The 20,372-nt window shown below is 43.4% G+C and overlaps 1 protein-coding gene across 1 annotated transcript in view; it reads right to left on the reverse strand.

Moving 5' to 3' along the window:
• The window catches only part of LOC138293376 (uncharacterized), an 87,241-nt gene that overhangs the window by 56,442 nt on the left and 10,427 nt on the right, over positions 1 to 20,372 (reverse strand). Inside the window, exons 2-3 of the mRNA XM_069232572.1 lie at positions 12,458 to 12,498; positions 8,735 to 8,809 (exon numbers count right to left, since the gene is read on the reverse strand). Coding sequence (XP_069088673.1) covers positions 8,735 to 8,809; positions 12,458 to 12,498 — 116 coding nt within the window. The remainder of the gene's footprint in view (positions 1 to 8,734; positions 8,810 to 12,457; positions 12,499 to 20,372) is intronic.

A 20,372-nucleotide genomic window follows, 5' to 3' on the forward strand; every position in this document is an offset into this window, starting at 1 on the left:
TGCGTGTTCCTAAAGTAGATCAGCACACCCACTTACTCACCTGACACTTTATCTGCCCAAGTCTATGAAGCTCAACTGACTGTACTAATTTTTCTCAAACATCTCTTTATTGGATGTTTTGCTTATTGATTCTGATATTTGAAGTTGAAGCTTTATCCTTTGAGCTCTCGATATAGAACTCTTTATGGGTTCTAACTGACACCTTTTCTTGATGCTTCACCCCTTCTAACCATCCTTATACTTTCCTTTATAAAACATGCTTTTTGAACTTGCTTATGAAATATTGATTGCTTACTCTCCTTATTATTTTGTGAATTATACTGATGAAATTAATACTGCCTTAATGAAAATTAGCATATAAAGAGATTTATGAATAAAATGTTTGAGCTCTCATCAAACTCTCATTATGGACTAAGAAAGACTGAAACTGTTGGTGATGATTAATTAATTTATATACAGCTCTTGGTTCAACTCGACTTACGTCAAAGATCCATTTGGCCAGGCATCTGGGATGTCATCTTGATGAGTTGGTAAGACTTTCTCGTAAACTTGCAACTGTGAACCGGATGTTCTAGTGCTCCAGCACTGCTGTGTGTAATTCTACACAGTGTGCAATTATGCACAGAGGGGATGGAACAGTTTTTTGTCCTCCATAGTGAAAAACTGGTGGTTCCAGTGGACAAATCCCTTACTTTACCCGCTCACAAAACTGGGGACGTCTGGAAAGTTACTCCAACCTATGGCAGCAGTAAATCTTCTATCATTTCCAGGATGGGAAAAGGTAAGATAAGAGTTTGTGAATGTCCTCAAACCTAGGAGTTTGTCAGTGTTCCTAAACTTCAAAGGTTACCTAAATTGCATTTCCCAGTTCTCACCTTCTGTGTGGGATTTACTACTGCAGATTTGTGAATTTCTGACCTGTGTAAATGAAGGTATTTTCAGATTTGAAAGTACATTTGTGAAATGGCCAATATGTGTTCTAATCGTCTCTTCCCCAGCTATATCAAAGAAGATCATATTGTGTGTTCTAGCACAAGTGCTACTATGACTCTAATCGGGTAGCTGACAACCACAAAAATCATTAAAAAGTACGAGCTACGATAATGGCCAGTTTTCAGCTCTGCAATGCCCCTCCACTGAAAATACCACCTATTCTAACACACTGAAAACGTTTCTGCTTGAGGTATTCTCTTGGTGCTTTGATCAGCTGCCTATCCCTGAGACATTTCTTAATCTATTCGCATCATGAGGTGACACAGGGCCTGATTTAGAGTTTGGTGGACATAGTGGTGTCCGTCTGGATGGGGGAGGAGATTAGGAACACCGGCCGATGAATTTAGGTAAGACTGCTGGGTCATCAGTCATCTATGTACACTGAATGGAACTGATGTCATGGTGGTTCATTTCAATGTAGTAAACGTTTGGTGGACAGCCACCTTTGGTTCTGACAGTCATCCATCAAACTTTTGAGTTTTTTGCACCACAGTATGAGTTTTTGCTTGTTATTATTGTTTTTTTTCTGTTCCTCAGCTGGCGGCGATGGACAGGAATTAAAAGGCATCACAGCATTCACTCTAAATAGATCAGACGGTAAAATGCCCTTCCTCCAATAACCCCTACTCAGTAAGGCCCGTTGGAGGAAGTATTTCATCAACAGAGCCAACACAGTAATTTAAAAGTCTGTCCTTTTCTAAATGAGGTGGGCAGGCTAAGGGTTTGGTGGGCATAGATGTGTTTACAACAGAACACCCTGTAGAAAGACTTATTTGAGAAATATAACTAACATACACTGTTCATATTATGCATGGTATTTATGTTATAAGAAGGCTGTAGCATATACCTACGCAGGCCTTTGAGAAACCTACTCACCCACTCACTATGGTGAATCAGATGTTATCAGCGTGAGCTATTTTTAGGGACTACTCGTCCAGTCTACAGAGGGAACCCAAGCGGAGGTCATATGTCAGCTTATATCTTATTATAAATTGCTCCTTATTTTATCCTGGAGACCGTGTTTACAAAATCCTCTAACTTTGCAGTCAGACAAAGAAAAGTGAACTGTCTGACAATATTGCTGTGTGAAACGAAAGGCTACAGGATGTCACTATTTTCTAACACATTTAAATAGCTTGTAAATTAACAAAAAAAACTGTACACATTTCAAAATATTTTTCAGTAGTAGGGAAACCACTTTTTTAAATTCTGTAATGGCAACAAATATTTTATTATGGCCAAAATAAATCAGAGAACTCTACTTGGTAATGTGCAAATGATGAATATTTTTTTAAACCCAATTTCCACATTATCATTTGTATGCTATAAAGTTTTATAAGAAAAACTGCATGCCAGTGGGAAAGTGTGTGGCCATTTCAACTGAAAATGCTCTCCTTAAATGACAGTGCACTACCACACATGCTTTAATAGTATCAACATTAAGAGTTTCAAAACATGAACTTAGAAACATTCCTGCCCTGATGACAGTGCTACTGATGAACCAAGAGGAAAGTCTGGTGTCATATGTACCCTATATGTATGGTAGGTTTTTTATTATACATGGAGCAAAGGTTTAGTCTGTTTAATCCAACAAGAGTTTTTTTTTTACTGTAGACATCCTGAACTCACATTTGATGGTGCACTCTTGTTTGACAATGAAGAAAAAGGCAACATAATGATATAAAATATTTGCCTAAGATCATACAATTATGGGTCAAGTGTATTACAGTTACGTCGAGTAGATTATTCCAGTCACTAGACCTGCAGGTCGGGTCACATTGCTATGATTTTTAGAAGCCTGCTACAGGTGAAGGAAAACTAGAAAGCCAATGTTTTCTGGACCTTCCATAAAATGTAAAACGTTTTGTAATGAATTAATTATTGACACACCTACTCTATTATTAGTGCATATATTTAGGCCTGTTGTGCGGAACTCAGGATCAGATGGAGACCTTTCCCAAACACTGTAATGGGGGTGCAGGGGTAATGAATGAGTGATGCAAGACATTTACTGTCGACTTGAACCTATTCAAGCCTGTCTAGATTAAATGCACTTTTGTAGTGACTGGTCTTCTAAGCCATGTACCATACAAAATGTAATTTATTCCCTGATCAAATTAGTACTAGTTAAATATGTTTCTACTGGAACTTGAAATGTTGTGTTAAAACATCAGTTAGCCAATATGTGACATGTTTGACCCAGCTCCTCGGGATTGTTTCGCTGGAGTCAACCATTTGGGGGTGATAACACCCCCTCATGCCATGCATCCCTTTCCGTTCAAACACCTCTTTGCCTGACCCCTCCATAAGGAGCTGACTCTGGGAAAGCATGTATTATGCCAATCCAGGGGCTTTCAAAAGTGAAGATAGTTGGAGACTATTTCTCCATCAAACTGTCTTGATGAACAACTTGAACTATTCTAAAAGGCACACAACGGTGGCCATGATGACATCCACACCCCTGGGTGACCTCTGCCCCTCAAAAACCCACTACATTTGTGAAAGGCCTTCATCTATTTCAGAGTAACACAGAACAGGCCTAAACATATGTACTGTTCTTATTTTGTGTACAAGTGTATGTGTTATGTTTGTGAAATTATGATGTGTAGGGGCGTGCCTTGGAAGCCAGCCATGACAGCTACTCTGTAAGCGAGCTCAACACCACACCGATCTATCAACATCCACACCTTTCCCCAGGGCTCTCTGGCCTGGATATTGCACACCTACGGCAGCTGCTGGGCAATGTTGCAGACTGCCGCACCGCAAGGGAGTTTGGACTTGGGAGGTTGTAGAGGAGAAGCAGCCTGCATGCTGGGAGAATGGGTCGTGAGATGTAGTGACTCTCCGGTACCTGCGATCCTGATGTGTTTGATTGGCCTATCTCCTCGCTAGTTCCTGGGATTGGCACCCGGAAGAGCCACATCACGCAGTGGAGGTCCACCTGACCCTTGCGGCCATGCCTGGCTGTGGCCTGCTGAGCGGAAGTAGCCGCAGGGTGATTGCTCCTGAGGGGTGGGGCCCTTGCCAGAAACCTCGGAGAGCAAGGCCGGCCTGCTGCAGCGCAGCATCTCCCAGGCCACTCTGTGGACTGCTGCACCATAAGGGGCAAGATACCAGTGCAAATCCAAAGTTCAGGGTGATGGAGAGTAGGCCAGCTACAGAACCGACACAGGGTCTGCTGAAACTGTACCTTTGAAAGAGCAAAGCGTCCACGTTGAGGGCACGATATGTTGGTTTTTGCAGAAATCAGCTGCAGAACCCACTTCTGAGGCCCTGGGCTGGAGAGGGGCAGCTCAGGACAGGGTAGGACTCACAGGTGGCGGATTCCAGCAGCACCAGGAGAGTTGCATGCAGTCTTTGATGCCCCTGAGACTGCAGAAACAGGGGGCACACCAAAAAGCCCTTGGAGAATCCTGGGTTCAAGGATGAAGAGAACAGGTCCAGTCCTTCTCCGTGCAGGCAAGAAACAGCAGGCAGGAAGCCAGCAGAGCAAAGCTAGTAGCAAAGTGGCAGTTCTTCCTATAGCACAGCACACAAGCAGCAGTAAGACACAAGCAGCAGTAGGCCAACACAGCAATGCAGTTGCAGAGTAGCAGTCCCTCCTGGCAGCACAGCAGTCCTTCTTCCTTGCAGGGCGTCCTTGGTTCCTGTAGAATTTGGTGGGGTTTGGGGTCCAGTACATATACCCAAATGTGCCTTGGAAGTGGGGAAGAATTCAAAGAGGCCTTAAGATCACAAGGTCCCTGCACTTATTTCCCTGGCTCCAGACACTCTGTAGGGAGTTATGCAGCCCTTTGTGTGGGAAGAGGCACAGCCATATTCAGGTGTAAGTGAGGCGGTGCTAAGCTCTGCCCGACCATCAAAGTAAGTTAATGGCCCATTAAGGTCCATTAAGACACACCTAAGCTCTCTTTGTGTGTGACTGTATAGAGGGAATACACAAAGCCCACCTGTCAGCAACCCTCGGCGTGTATTCAGAGACAGGAAGAGGCATAGTAAGAAAGTAAGAAACTGCCAACTTTCTAAAAGTGGCATTTTCAGTCTTACAATTTAAAATCCAACTTCAACATGAGTTGTAATTTAAAATTTTTAGTCCAGAGACACGAAACTGCAAACTTACATTTTCCCAATTGGAAGTTACACTTAAAGGCTGCGTCAAGGTAAACCCAATGTTGACCTAAGGGAGAGATACGCTTTGCTTTACTTAAAAACAAATTGAATAGTTTTTCACTACCAGGAAATGTTAAACTTAAAAAGTAGAAGTCCAATTTTTCAAATACACTGCACCTTGCCCTCGGGGCCAACAAGGGCCTACCCAAGGGGTGCACTTGCCAGGTCAAAATGGCAGTTTAAAACTGTACATACAGGCTCTGTAGTGCCGGGCCGGATTAATGTTTACAGAGCTACTGTAGTGGGTGGCAAAACAGTGCTACAGACCCACTATTAGCATTTAATTTAAAGGCTATCAGCCCACATAGTAAACCTTACTTGGGACTTACAAGTTAATTAAATATGCTAACTGTGGATGAGCCAATGTTCCCATATTTAGAGTATACAGCACATGAACGTTAGCACTGGTTAGCAGTGGTAAAGTGCCCAGAGTCCTAAAGTCAACAAAAATGAGGTCAGAAAAAGAGGAGGAAGAGGCACAAAGTTTGGGTGTGACCCTGCAGGATCGGCCATTTCCAACAATGAATTGCAAATTGGGCCCAAATTCATTAGGTATGTTAGGTTGTTCTAAACCCACCTACAGGACAGAGTAAGGATTGGCGCTGTCATCTCCCTTTGGTTCACCTTTGAGAGGAGCACTCGGTAGGGATGCCCGCTACCCTCTCTTGCTCTTTGCCCTGATGACCGAACATGGGTGAGGGTTGACACCCTGTTCTGGGGGTTTCAATGGTCCCTGATGGTGAGTGATAGAATTTCACTGTATGCTGACGATGTCCTGCTCTTCCTAGATGACCTTCCCATCACTGGACCAACGGTCTTGAAATACTGTCGACCTTACGGGTCTATTCAGGCTTACGGATTAATAAGGCAAAATTGCACATCTACCCGACCTCCCATTGCTCAACGGTCATGCCTTTGATCCCGGGACTGTGACTGCTTCCATGGGGATTCAAATACCTCAGAGTGTATATTAATGAGGACAGTGCTTCAACTCTCAGCTAGAGAGACTGTTAGGTGCTATTAAATTCTGGAGATCCCTCCAGCTATCCCTACTTGGCCGCTCGGCCATCTTTAAAATGGTCACATTGCTGCAGCTTTTACATCAGCTCCAAGACTTCCCCTTTCTGGTGAAAAAAACTTTATTTGCTTGTGCTATTATTCTACTGCTGGAACTCCAGTGGAATGGTGGGACGCGCCGCACTGCCATTGCAAAATGCTGCTGACCCACTTTTGAAGGCGTCATTGCCACCCCAGATCTGTTGCAATACTACAGAGTGGCACATCTCCTAGTGCTTAATGACTGGAGGTTTGAGGGGTTTGAAGATCTGGCATTTGCAGTGGAGGGTTGGGTCCGGTGTCAAGACAGTCTCCCCTATTTGCTATATGGTGGCACCTTGTCAACTACTTTGCCCACTCCCAAGCGAGTGGTACTGGCAATATGGAAAGAGGCCATGAGGTCCGCAGGGTGAGCTGACCAGCTGACTCCGATGATCCCATTGTGGAGAGGGACTAGACTTCCTCAGGTGTCTGCATTATGCAGATTTGTCAGGTGGAATGCTGTTGGCACTATGTTGTTGCAGATGGCTCCATTAAAGCTGTCTTGGAGTTGCAAGAGGAATACCAAATGCATCACTCTCAGTTTTTTTGTTATCTCCAGCTAGGTCATGCTCTCACGCTCTAATTACACGTAGCCGCTAAACGCACTGCCTATTCACCTCTAGAGGCAAACATTTGCTCACCAACATTAAAACACACATTATTGGCATTATACTGTGTGCTGTGGCACCAACAACCTGATCCCATGGCAGTGGTGAGATAGGCATGGTCTAAAGATCTAGGCTAATTTGATGATGAGGACAGGAGGGAGGGCGGTAGTAATCCCAAGAGAAGCAGTGGTGGCAGCAAACTTCTACCTTATTCAGCTCAAAATACTGCACCAACATACCTCACAAGGACGCATCTTTTTTAAATGGGGCTGATTGATTCAGGGTGTTGTCTGCGTAGCAGGGAGGCCGACGGTGACCTGATAAGACACCTTCTAGGGGTGTCCAGTATTGGCCCTCTTTTGGGAGAGGGTGCTGGGGACTTTGGGGGGGGGACAGTGCTGGACTGAGGAGTTTCCTGGGAACCGAAAATGGTTATCTTACATATTGCTGATGAAGTGGAGGGTAACAGGATTCAAAGGGTGCTGCTCTGATTGGGTCCGATTGTGGCACAGCGTGACATTGCGAAAGAATTGAAGAATGTTTAGGGCCAATCCTGGGAAGGGTGGGAAAATGGCATGGACTTCTGTATAGGCCTAGAGCACCCGGTTTATTAAGCTAGGGGGTGCCCTCATAAGTATTTCAAGATTTGGAGAGACTGGGCGGAACGGTTTATAGTGAACCTTGCCTGTGTAGGGCTTGAATTATGGACAATTAGATATACTCCACTGGAACCGACCATGCTGAAACCCTGCTGGAGGTTGATACTGGTCTTAAGGCCCACTAACTTTCATGTAATGGAATTGTCAGGGCTGTTACTCCTGGTATTTAGGAGCGGCTGGAGCAAAATTGTGCAATGCCTTTGCTGAATGGTGCGCCTAATTATTTTGTATCTTGTATACCTTATGTTGGGCTTGCGTTAGCTTTGGCTAAAGTTTAACCCCTTGGGTGCCAAGGGTGTAATGGTTACGTCCGTGGCACAGCAACTATTACGTCCTGGCACCGGCCCACACCTCATGGGCAGGGATGGCAGCAGAATCACCCACCTCGACCCCCCCTCCTGGAACCCTCACCCAGTGACATTTGATGACGTCCATCAGTGCGCGATCGAATGCTGAACTCATCAGAGGTTGCCCCCTATGCCCTGAAAGTATGGCTTCCAGCACGACCTTAAGGAAAAACTGATTAGTTTTGCCTCTGGACGGGGGAGGTTAGAAAGGCATGAAAGGAAAGGCGTTTCCTTTCCTTTCTGAACACATCACTATCGTGCTACACGAATTTCCACAAGACACCAGGGAGTGTTTTTTTTAATTTATTTATGAATAAGGGAAATGGCCCTTTGGGCAAGGGTTGCTCCCCAAGGGGGGAGGGAATTTATTTTGAGGCCATTTCTGCCCACAAAGGGGGCAGGAAACCTCTAGCCACCAGGGATTTTTTTTTATTTTATTTTTTTACAGGAGGGGTTCGGCCCCTAAGGCAAGGGTCGCTCCCTGAGGGGCAATATTATTTTAGGCCATTTCTGCCCCTTGGGGGCATATCGGCCTGTTTCTATTAGGGACATGTATTGTCTCGGATGGAATGGAGAGGCTACGCTTTAAAACTGTGTAAACTGTATATATTACACTGCTGTACCTACTTTTTGAGTTTCATTTCTTAATGTTGTCACCATCATATTCTAACCTTGTAAACTGTCTCCTGTTGTCTATATGCATATCCTATCACATTACGTCACATGTAAAGCATTAACATTCATTGGGCTATTGTCTACCTTAAAACAAAAAAAGATAGATAAATGGGTAGAAAGCAGCAAAGTCATGATTTTTTAAATACAAAAGCTTTAGGAAGGATATAAAGATATAAAGCTTTACCTCCAAGAAATATTCAATTTCTTTTTTAATGCTTGGTATCCACTTTTTCACTTCTGTAGCAGAGTTCAGGGTCGACTGTTAGAAAAAAATATATATATTCAAAGCTAGCAAGTTCCTTCGCAAGGGTCACATGTGAACAATACAAGTGAAGGCTAAATATGTGTTGAGAAGAAAACATAAAAATATCCTGGAAGAAACATTTTGAGAATCTTGAGCCAGACATTTCAGAGAACCCCAATGAGTATGAAGGCAGTATGTTGATAAGGACATCATGGGGGCCACCCTGCAAGTCTACATAATAGTATCACACACAGCACAAAGTGGTGACGAAGCTCACGCGAATGCCAAAATCAAATTGAAAAAAGTCAACATTCAGTTAATAAGAATAAGGTTAATGTCACTCTGGCCTTAACATGTTAAATATAAAAATGCTTTACTAAATCAGTATAAAAATATTATAGTTCACATTTTTAGGCTTGGGTTTTGACAATGCAGCTGTCAAACAGATCTACCTTGCGCCCGCCTCATTCAACCATTGGCTTTTTGGAGAATTTCTACCTCACTTAATGCTACTAGTAGTATCCTCCAACCTTCAATCCAGTGCTTGCATTGAACAGCATTATTATCTCTTTTACCCCTACAGTCCTCTCTGCTTGCTCCCTCCCAATTCACTCTTGTGTGTTGCAGTTTATTTCTTTATCTGTTCCCTCCTTCACTTGTCATGCTCCTCGTTTTTGTACCCCTGTGCTGCTCTGTGTTACGCCAGTCCTTCCCTCCCATGTGTCACTCCTTGTTTCTCCCTCCCACGCTTTACCAAGTTTTTGAAGTTCAAAATCCTTCAGAGCAAGGCTGTATGCTGTAGCTGAACAAGGTAAATAACTTATTATTTTGGTCCTGCAGTAGCCTTGATCTTTGTACTCAAAAGCTCCAAGCACAAGAAAGCTACAAAAAATTGCCCGCCAAGGCCAGTTCTTTTTTAAGTAGGCTTGGAACCTTGTAACAATCCTTCAGAAATCGAATATGGGTAGGTCCCAACTTCAGCAAAAAGTTAATAACTTCTTCTTAGGTACGCCGAATGTCCCCATAATTTAAGGAACTGATTTTGGGATACCAAGTCACAGATGTGAGACCTATTGCATTGCAAATGCTTTTTTTTTTTTAAACTTTTTTCGGCCAGACTTCACCTTCGCAAAAGAGGATAAACTAGGCAAACGGGATTTGTTGGTGTAAAAATTGTTTCAACATAAAAAAAACGCACTGCTCAAGAAAGCTAATTTGTTTATGTGTAACAAATCCTCTAAAATACATGGAAATATGTATTTTCTTTGGACATCTTTTTCTGTTTTGTACTTCTTGCAAACATGAAAAAAATCAGTATTGCATTTGAATTCAGGTCCTATTACAAACATGTGCATCTGAACATGAGAGAAATACAAGACAAAATCGAATTAACAAGATTTTACAAGTATGTCCTCATTGTGTAAATTACTGTGAATACTCCAGTATTTTATGTCAAGAACCACAATCCTTGCAGGCAGAACCAGATAGTCATTTTCAATGCTGGCATCCTCTCATGCTTCTTCCCGGAAAATGAGGCACCATATCAGTTTTCCTAATAGCTTTACTTTCATTATTTGCATTACGTTTTCAATGCGTCTGTTTTTTTTTTTTTTTAGGTGTGTTCAACTTGGTCCATCTTTATCGCTATTTCTGCACACGTTAGAGGGAGCATTGTCCTTGGCCACAGATACTTAGCGAGGTGACTTGCATTCCCAGTTAACTAAGTCATTTTGCCTAGTCAAGCTCATCTAATATTTTTTGTTGGAAAAGGGCTTGGTGTAGTAAATCTTAAGTCTATCCCGGGTTTGACGATTTGAACAAGGGTAAATAATTTTGTAATGTATACACATTTGATTACAGAAGTTGATCTAACAAAAGTTTCACACTGAAAGGTGCAACTTTCAGGAACTGTTGTGCTCAAATCCGTGGGTGTCCTAAAAGAGCTACTAAGTTGTTTGGTTGAGCATAGCAGCGTGCAAGCGCTGCTCTCCGACAAACTGTAATCTATTCTGTGGGCTTTAACCACACCCATTTCATGCCCATCACTTCCATTTGTTCCTGGTCCTGCCTTTCAAAAATCCCTTAATGTCGTAGATAAATGCTTTATATTTGTCCTACCTTGCAGTTGGTTTGTTACCGCCTTGAAGACTGTCCCGGTTACATGGATTATTGCACGATCGGCCATGTACCTTAGTGTGGCGCACTATTTTTTCTTTTACCTTTGCACTGCAGAGCAGTATGTTGTTTCTTCCTCTTCCTTGTTTTTGGGCATTTTACAGTTTCTTTGCAATGTCTGCGGGGTCTTTTTAGTGTATTTTATTTGCAGTTTTATGTAGCGCAAACTCGATACAAAGGTATTGGAGCACTTTTTCTATTTTTTCAGTTTTATATAGCGCAAACTCAATACAAAGGTATTACAGTGCTTTACATGACCATCGGTTACATTACACAAGACATTCGTTTTTTGTAGCAAGGAAAATTAAGTGATTTGCCCAGAATCACAGTATGCTGACCTGGCACCGAGACTTGAACCATGTTCCGAAGCTCCAAAGTCTGCAGCTCTGACCCTTAGGCCACATCCTCTCCCCTAGTGTTTTTTGTCTGGTGCATGTTGGGGCAAGTCTGGGAATAATTTTTTTTCTTTAAATAGCGCTTGGTAACACAGGTTCAGCCATTTCATAGCACTGCAAAGCAGATGCCATTCTTAACAAAATCGCTATAATTTGTTTGCATCAAGCTTGCAGAAATGAAGAGGTGAAAAAGCTATGTCTGCATTGTAACCTGTGACATTCTTGTTCTGTCAAGAACTCTGCAGTGGGGGCATTAACCAACTGACATGAGTAGAGCTTAACACCAGGCAATAGCACGTGCTCTTGAGGGTCACCAGACAGGAACACAGCTTAGTTCTAGGCAAGAAGATGGCGAAAGGCGTTGTCGCCAAAATAGTGGAAAAGGAGTCGTGACTCTAGATCCAAGCATTACACGGCCTCAAGCTTGATAGCAAAAAACATTTAGCCTTTGGATGTAACTCTTCAAATATAGTTCAGTTAGTAGAGGCAGCCATTTTCCTAACCCTGTAGTGCACAGAAGCTAACACAAGGGTGCACAGAGAGAGGAGCAGCGTATCATAGGGCACAAAAGAGGAGCAAACTCCATCACTTCCTCCTTCCAGAATTCACTGGTGTCAAGGCTTTGACAGTCCCCTCACAGCTACTGCGACCTTGCAAATGCTACTTCCGGAAGCGCTGTCTAAAACAGCGCTCGAATAGCACTGCTTCCGGTTTGAAAAGGCCCCACCCCAAGCACCCCCACAGCCACTGTCACAGGCGCAGACAGCTTCCCCATCACCCTCTGGACTCCTGTGTTTATCACAGCCAGTCTGTAGGAATGAGGCATAAACACTCCCAAGATGGCGCCCTTGTTGTGTCCTCTCTCCTATAGCAACAGGCTTGGGAGGGCTGCTGTGGCATCTGGCATACATCCACTACACTCCAAACCACAACACATAGGTAAAAAACACTGTCATTTACAACGCAAATAGCTCTAACTCTCACAAATGTGAGCCCTAAGTAGGCACACGGGATTTGTTGGTGTAAAACTTGTTTCGACATAAAAAGGGCTCTTTCCATTGTCATCAGGTTATTTTCAGAAAACAGATCTTACCAGTTTAGGTCTGTTGCGGTGTGTATCCTTTAAATGACCATCTGCCAAGACAAAAACAAAATGTTACACACAACAAAGATCCAGCAAAAATAAAACTACAATAAAATATCAACTGAAACCAATTCCAGAATACATGCAAAAAGCTAAAGCTTTGAACTCCAGTTTTCTTGACAGAACAACAGATACAATTTAGTGTTAAACGTTTCACTTATGGATACATATTTTGCCAATTAAACTAAAAACATTTCAGGTTCTAAAGGGTCAAAGTAAGAATGTTTAAAAAGATGAACTTGGTTACAAAACTTTCTTAAAGTTTTTTTTTCTCCATAAAATCTGGAAAGATTTCAATAATTCTGAACAATCTTATGATTTAGTCATTTAAAAAGGTTAGGCTTCTTTATTTTATGACTTTGAAAAAGAAGAGTTGTGGGGTGAAAATCTATGAAATATTCGCAAGCTATTATGATAAATTTTAATTCATAAAACAAGGTTTGGCTAAACTATGATATATGTTTTTGTGACTCTTGGGATGGGAATACTTAAGCACACTAAACAGGTGTGTACCTCTGCCCTGAGTGATCAACGAATTATTAAACTGGGATCCTGACTTTTATTATGGTCTTGGTGTCACTCTAATCTACCAGAGGCCTAGATATGTCCCTGAAAATATGTGGGCAAGGACCTGTTGTGTGACTTGGAGGGTGTACTAAGTATGCCCTCACATTAGGCAGTGAACTACTGTCCACGCCCATGATACATCACGTGAAGCTGCATTAGCACATTAACATATTTTGTGAACTTCTTGTCTTACCAGAAGTCTGCATCAGTGACAGTGCAGTGCAGTCTACTCACCTCAGTCTTTTAAAGTTATGTAGAGGCTATGTCAAACCCAGAACCTTGGGATGACATTCCGTCTGCATACTGAATGTGCACATGGAGTGTATGTGTAGAACATGTATGGTAGTAGAACTAGGTGTGTTGTACAAGTCTGAGTACTGGGGGATCAATAGCAACCATATTGGATACCCACCTTGATTTAGACTGTCATAACACTGATAGCGCAAATCTCTTCCTCAGATATTTGAAGTGTCTTGCTTGCATGCAGTGGCTGGAGACCCACACACTGAAGTAAGGAGTATGGAGAATTTCCATGAAGTCCTTGTTCGCGAAGGACTGCTGCTTAGTCCTATTGGAACACTGCCATTTAGTGGATGGTAGGAGTGAAGGGTGGGACTGCAGTTTCACTTGTTCAAGTTGAGGTGTCCAGGCACAAATTGCCCTTTCACTTTTCTTGTATTACTGCTTCAAGAAGGTGACCACAGCAAGGAGCAGAAGACTGATACTTTATTGCGCCCCAGTTTTGAATACTTCTGCTTGAAGCCAGCCCAGTTGCCATCTGCTGTGAGAAACATCACACTGCACAAAGGTGAAGCTGGAGAGCTGCCGGTAAATACCATCTAAAAGAGACAAAACCCAAACTCGTTCTGGAACCTTAGATAGTCGAACAACATCCTCTGCCTGGAAAATGTATATTACGCATATCCAAACCACACCACTTTGTTCCAGTTCTAGCTTCTTCTTCTCCAAATGTAAGAACTTGGGCCTGTAGTTGGCAGAGGTTTGCACTCGCAATCCTAGTGAGGGTAAGTAATAAACACACTAAAAGTTTAACTGTGCTCACCTTCGGGTAGCTTGGCACAGAGCAGTCAGGCTAAACTAAAGAAGCAATGTGTAAAGTATTTGTGCACTCACCCAGTAACACAAGTGAAAACACCGCAAAAGGACCCCAGACCAGTTTAGAAAAAATAGCCAATATTTATCTTAGTCAAACAAGACCAAAACGCCAAAAATCCAACATACACAAGTCAAGTTATGATTTTTCAAAGATTAAATAAAAATGCAGTGCTTAGAAGTCAATAGCTCCCACCTATTGCTATCTCGGCGTGCTGGACCGGGGCAAATCCCAAAGTTCAGCCAGACCACAATGGAGCGTGGGCTGGGCACAGGAGTCACACACACCCGCTGACAGTGCCCTGGTAGCATTGATGCTCCGTGGCGATGTGTTGTTCCAAGGGACGGGAGGGGCCACACTGGCAGGTGATGCATTGCTTCCTGATCAATCAACATCGTTGATACATCAATGTCCGGAAGCAATGAGAACTGGTTCGGATGCATCAGTGCTGCGTTATAAGTCAGGGTTGTCATGCTGTGCAGTCAGTGAGCAGTGTCAGCAGCTTCAGTGCAGGCAGCGGCGTTTCTGCAGCAACTGCAGGATGTAGAGAGTTGGATCCAATCCTCTCACTACCAGGCAAGAAGTAGCAGGCAGCAGGCCAACACAGCAGAGAAAACAGCAAAGTGGCAGTCCCTCCTGACAGCACAGTGGTCCTTCTTCCTGGTAAACTGTCTTCAGTCCAGATGTGTTATGAGTATGTGTGTCAGTGGCCCAGTACATAAACCCACAATGGCCTTTGATGTAGGGGTAACTTCAAAAGAATTATGTTAGGTCCACAAGGTTCCCTTTCAAACTAGCCCTGGCTCCAGACTACCAGTAGGGGGTAATCAGCCCTTTGTTTGAGGTCAGGACACAGCTCATTCATATGTAAGTGTGAACTGCCTCTCCCTGCCCAGGGAAACTATCAGTATGCAAATGTATCTAATGACACACCCAGCCCTTCCTTTTTGTGGCTGTCTGGAGAGAATGTACAAATGCAGCTGTCATCTAAACCCAGGTGTGTACAGGCTAAGCCACAGGAGGGCTAAAGTGAGAAAATGCCATCTTTCTAAAAGTGACATTTTCAGATCTGTAATTTAAAAATCAAATTTACCAATAGAAGTATTTTTAAATTGCAAGTCCAGAGACACCAAACTCCTCTGGGAGAGATAGTCTGTGCAATAGTGAAAAAGTGTAATAGTGAAAAACGAATTTAAAGGTTCTTCACTACCTGGACATGTTAAATTTAAAAGCACATGTCCAACTTTTTAAATACACTGCACCCTGCCCTTGGGGCTAACCTGGACCTACCTTAGGGGTGGCTTACATGTAATAAAAAGGAAAGTTTGGGCCTTTTCAACCTGGCTAGTGGGTACACTTGCCAGGTTGAAATGACAGTTTAACTGCACACACAGGCACTGAAAATGCATGAAAGCCGGAGACATGTTTGAAAAGCTACCACAAGGGGTGGCACAACCAGTGCTGAAGGCCCACTAGTAGTATTTGACTTACATACCCTGGGCACACTTAGTGCATTTTATTAGGGACTTCCTAGTAAATCAAATATGCCAATCATGGAGAAGGCGATGTTGCTATGTTTTAGATGCGGAGCACATGCACTTTAGCATTGAATAACAATAATGATTGGCTTTTTCGGACCTATTATCTGTAAGGATTAACTTGATAGGCTTGACTCCAACACTTCCGAGCACCAGACTTTATAGATATAGGTACATTATCTATTTTTTCTTTAGTCTCTGTTCCCTCTTTTCTTGTTTTAGCATAAACTTCTTGGCATGTATGGTGAAGGCTCACTGGGTGAAGGTTTTTAGCAGAGCTTCACTCTTTCATGACTATTTTTCACCTCTTATGGTTATTTTAAGGCAGCATGAGACATCACTCCTGTCTGGAGTTTTTAATCTATTATAATCTTTGACTTATCCTGGTGATGGTTCTACGGAAGAGTTACCATGTCTTGAACTTTCAAGAAAAATTACGATTTAGGAACAAAAACTCTTATTATTAGGAATATAATACACATGGGTAGGAATATGTACTCTTCTACTTCACAAACATTCAGTAAATAACATTTATTAATGCTTACATGTGCTGATGTTTTCTTTTGTATTGCTTTATCAGCCTTAAAAAAGTCCATGCTCGGACGAAACGTGTTGGCTGAATCATCTGCAATTTGTCATTGGTGGAATCATCTGTAAATTGTTATTACTGGACTAACCGAGTTGAATATACCAAAACTGAGTAAAGAAACAACTTACCAACTTAAATGAATTCTGGACTTTTATCTTTAGAAAAAGCATCCAAATACTGCACATAGTGTTAAGACTGTGACATTATCATCAACCAGGATGCCTTCTTACAGATCACTTTAACTGCTAGAATTGATTGAAAGAAAGACAAAAAGTGCTCTATTATCAGTTTTATGATATAGGTTGAGCTATGGTCACCAGTTTCGGGGTCCTGATGAGACACATTGCGGCAACAAATGTGATGATAATGTATGAGCACTAATTTGTGACATAACTGTTTTGAATGGGGGGGGGGGAGGAGTGCAACATTTATACCACATGTGCCTTCCTTTTTCTGTATAACAGAACACAGAGTAAGCGTTCTCCTGCACCTACTGAAAGTTCTCATACACACAGCCATACCCAACACTAATCAGACACTGCACCACTCTGACATCACCCATCACTCTGCTCTCACACTCACAATCCGGCAACCACTCGCACAATACTTTGCATTCATATGCATGCCCCTCAACAACCGCTCACTCACCAAACACACCATAGAGATCTGGGACCTGCTTCACAACAACACCCCAGACCTAATTTACGCCACTGAACCCTGGCTGAACCCGCACTGGCACCTGACTTCTCCACAGCCACCCTCTCTGGCTGCAAAATCTCTAGGCACAACAGACTTCACTGGCTAGGAGACAGAACTGCCATCAGCTGAAGCACGTCCATAGACATGTCATCCTCCAAAATCCTTTAACCTGTCGTTGAAGCTCGACATCATAGCCAACTTTATCCTAAGTAGCACTTTCATCTACAGACCACCGTGACTATGCACCAGCTTCACTGACACACTCACGGACTTTGACGCAACACTCACCCTCAACGCTAGTAATTACATCCTACTCTGACACCTGAACTTCCACCTGGAAAACCATACCAACCCCAACTCAAAAGCACTCATTGAAGACCTTGGAAGCCTGGGTCACACCCAATACATAAAAGGGACCTACCCATGTCACCACACACCCCCTGGACCCTACTTTCACTATGTTTGACAACATTTGAGTCAATAAGCCCACACCAGTCTCCTGGACAGACCACGTACTCATTAAGTTCAGCATCCCTGTCCTAGTCCAAAGCATATGCACCAATGACAGACCCGTCTGCCAAATCTGGAAGAGCATTACTGAGAAGGACTGGAACACCTCTTTCAATACCCACTGACTTTAACACAGCAACAGTCTCCCCAAAGCCATCAAGGACTTCAACAACTAGATAATATCCTTCACAGACTCCTTGGTCCTCCTCAAACAGCACTACAACCAGTTTTAGACGTAAGGCCAGGTGGTACGTGGAGGAACAAAGACTGGTGAAACAACTGGAGCACGAATGGAGAATGAGCCAGGACAATACAGACAGCAGCACATTCAAATCCACCCTTAGATGATACCACCAAATGATCTAGACCACCAAACACACAACTGTGGCATTTGGATCAAATGCAATGGCTGCATGTCTGAAATAGTCCACTATATGATGACCTAGTGTCAGAAGCTGAACTTCGACAAGACAGAAATTGAGGTTTTCAGGAACAGCATTTCACTGTGGGACTTCACTTGGTGGCCAAAAAAGAGAGGACCAACAACAATCCCTAACATGCACACCAAGTATCTGGAGGTCATCATCAACAGCAAACTCGCCATGACCACCCAAGTCAACGTTGTTGCCACCTCATGATTCCACACCCTGAAGATGCTGAAGAAGATATTGGAGAGCCTTCAGACATGGTGGTGTAAAGCATGTGAATTCAATGCGGGATAGATATTATAATAAGGGGTGCCAGATTGCATGAGACTTGCTATTGGTGTCAGACTGTGCAAGAGTTTTTCCATGGCAAGAACGTGCCATAGCCAAACCATCCACTGTGCTATAGAGGGTGGTGTTACTTGCTTCCAGGACCAGGCGATTAACTGTCTACCTGTGTATAACATTCAGCTGATCAATATCCAATCAGCTCTGGTCATAGAAATTAGAGATAGAGGGCGTATTCCCAATATTACTACAAGATATGATGACGGGAGGGGGTACCCAACTGTGTCTTTGAAGTGGCTAAGCATCTCCTTCCAAAATGTAGAGATGAGGGCACAGGACCATCATATGTGTTCAAAGTCTCCTTGTGCATTTTGACAAAGCCAGCACTGGTCAGATAACCCAGCATAAATGGCAGACAAGGGAGTGGGCGTAAAATACCACTGGAACATCAATTTGTATGCATTCTCCTGGAGAGAAAGACTGCAAAAAGTATCCCAATTGGCCGGCGTGACCTCAGTAGTACTAGCTATGGCCAGCGGGTTTGATACACGTGAGTTGCCATGGGTGTTCAGTGTTGAAGTGTATTGTATGTTTTTGAAATCAGTCCTCTCGCACCGTCATAGGCTCTAACCAATTTTTCAAATTAGGTGTAAGGTCGGATAATCGTGGGATACATTGAAGGATGCAAAGCCAAGTGTTTCAATTGTATATACTGCAGTCTAGCGGTGTCAGGCAGATTGTAGTCTAGCTTGCATTGGTCAAAGGACTTGAAATCTATACCTACAAATAGGCCGCGGAGGGTCCTGCAATCCCCATTGGTCCATTCACTGAAGGATTTAGGAGACAATGCAGGAGGGAATGTGGGATTGTGTGCAATAGGGGTGTTGAGTGAGGGATAAGTAGTCAGTCCCTTCTTTAGTGCTAATTTGTCCCACATTTTAACACAGTTCTGGTTGGGGTCACAAGGTATGCGCTGCGCGGTGGGCGCATGGAGACAGCCATGTCAGTTCCCACAAAGGTCTGCAAGCTACTGCCCTAACCATGTGGAACCACTGACTCTCGCTCTCCCATGTGACCCAAGCCGATATAAACCGCAAGTGTGCTGCCCAATAATACTCCAGGTGGTTAGGGCAGGCCAATTCTCCCCTATCTCGAGGCTGCATCAAGAGTGCATAAGAGACTCTGCGTCTCCTTCCGCTCCAGATAAACGCCCTTATATCACATGGTAGCTGCATGATGTTCTCTTGTGGGATCGCCTTGGGAAGGGTTTGGAACAGGTAGAGCACCCTTAGTGGGATATTCATTTTAACCACATTTATTCGTCCCAGCCAAGAGATGGGAAGGAGTCTCCACCGACAGAGATCTTCCACAATAGTGCGATGGAGAGGGGGCCAATTCGCTTTGGTCCAGGATTCAATGACTGGTGTAAGAAATAGGCCCAGGTATTTGCTCTCGTAAGAGCAACATTGGAAAAGTGCCAATGTTTGCAGTTGTGGTATGTCTGTTGATGGAATCATAAGGTTAAGTATGTTGGGCTTGGCTATGTTAACTTTGAAGTCAGAGATAGCACTGAAATCTTTCAGGCCAGATAACACAGCCGGTAGGGACGAGGCCAAGTGTGACAGGTGAAGGAGGTCACCACCCACGAACAGATTGATCTTATGCATTACCCCTCCCCCCAAAAGAGATGCCCTTGATGCTGTCATAGCGTCAGATGGTAATAGCCAGGGGTTCAACTACAAGGGCAAATAGTAAGGGTGACAAGGGATAGCGCTGTTTCATTCCCTCTTCGAATAGCGATGAGCTGGGTGAGAGTGCTGTTGCCTCGTCACCACTGGGGAGCCGTAAGAAGCCATAAGGATGGAGCGCATAGCAGGGCCCAACCCGATCTTGCTTAATACTGTCCGCAGAAAGTCCCAGTTGACCTGATTGAAGGCCTTCCCCACATCTAAGGATCGATGACAATCAGGAATATGATGTTCGTGTGCCTTTTCTTTCAAGTGTGCCACCCAGCGCACATTGTTCTCTCCCTCTCTGTTACAAATGAAGTCTACTTGGTCCGGGTCAATAAGAAATGGGAGATATTGCTCAATCCTGATGTTCAGTATCTTTGTGAAGAGATTGGCATCTGTGT

This window comes from Pleurodeles waltl, chromosome 4_2, assembly GCF_031143425.1.
Source record: "Pleurodeles waltl isolate 20211129_DDA chromosome 4_2, aPleWal1.hap1.20221129, whole genome shotgun sequence".
Taxonomy (NCBI): Eukaryota; Metazoa; Chordata; class Amphibia; order Caudata; family Salamandridae; genus Pleurodeles; species Pleurodeles waltl.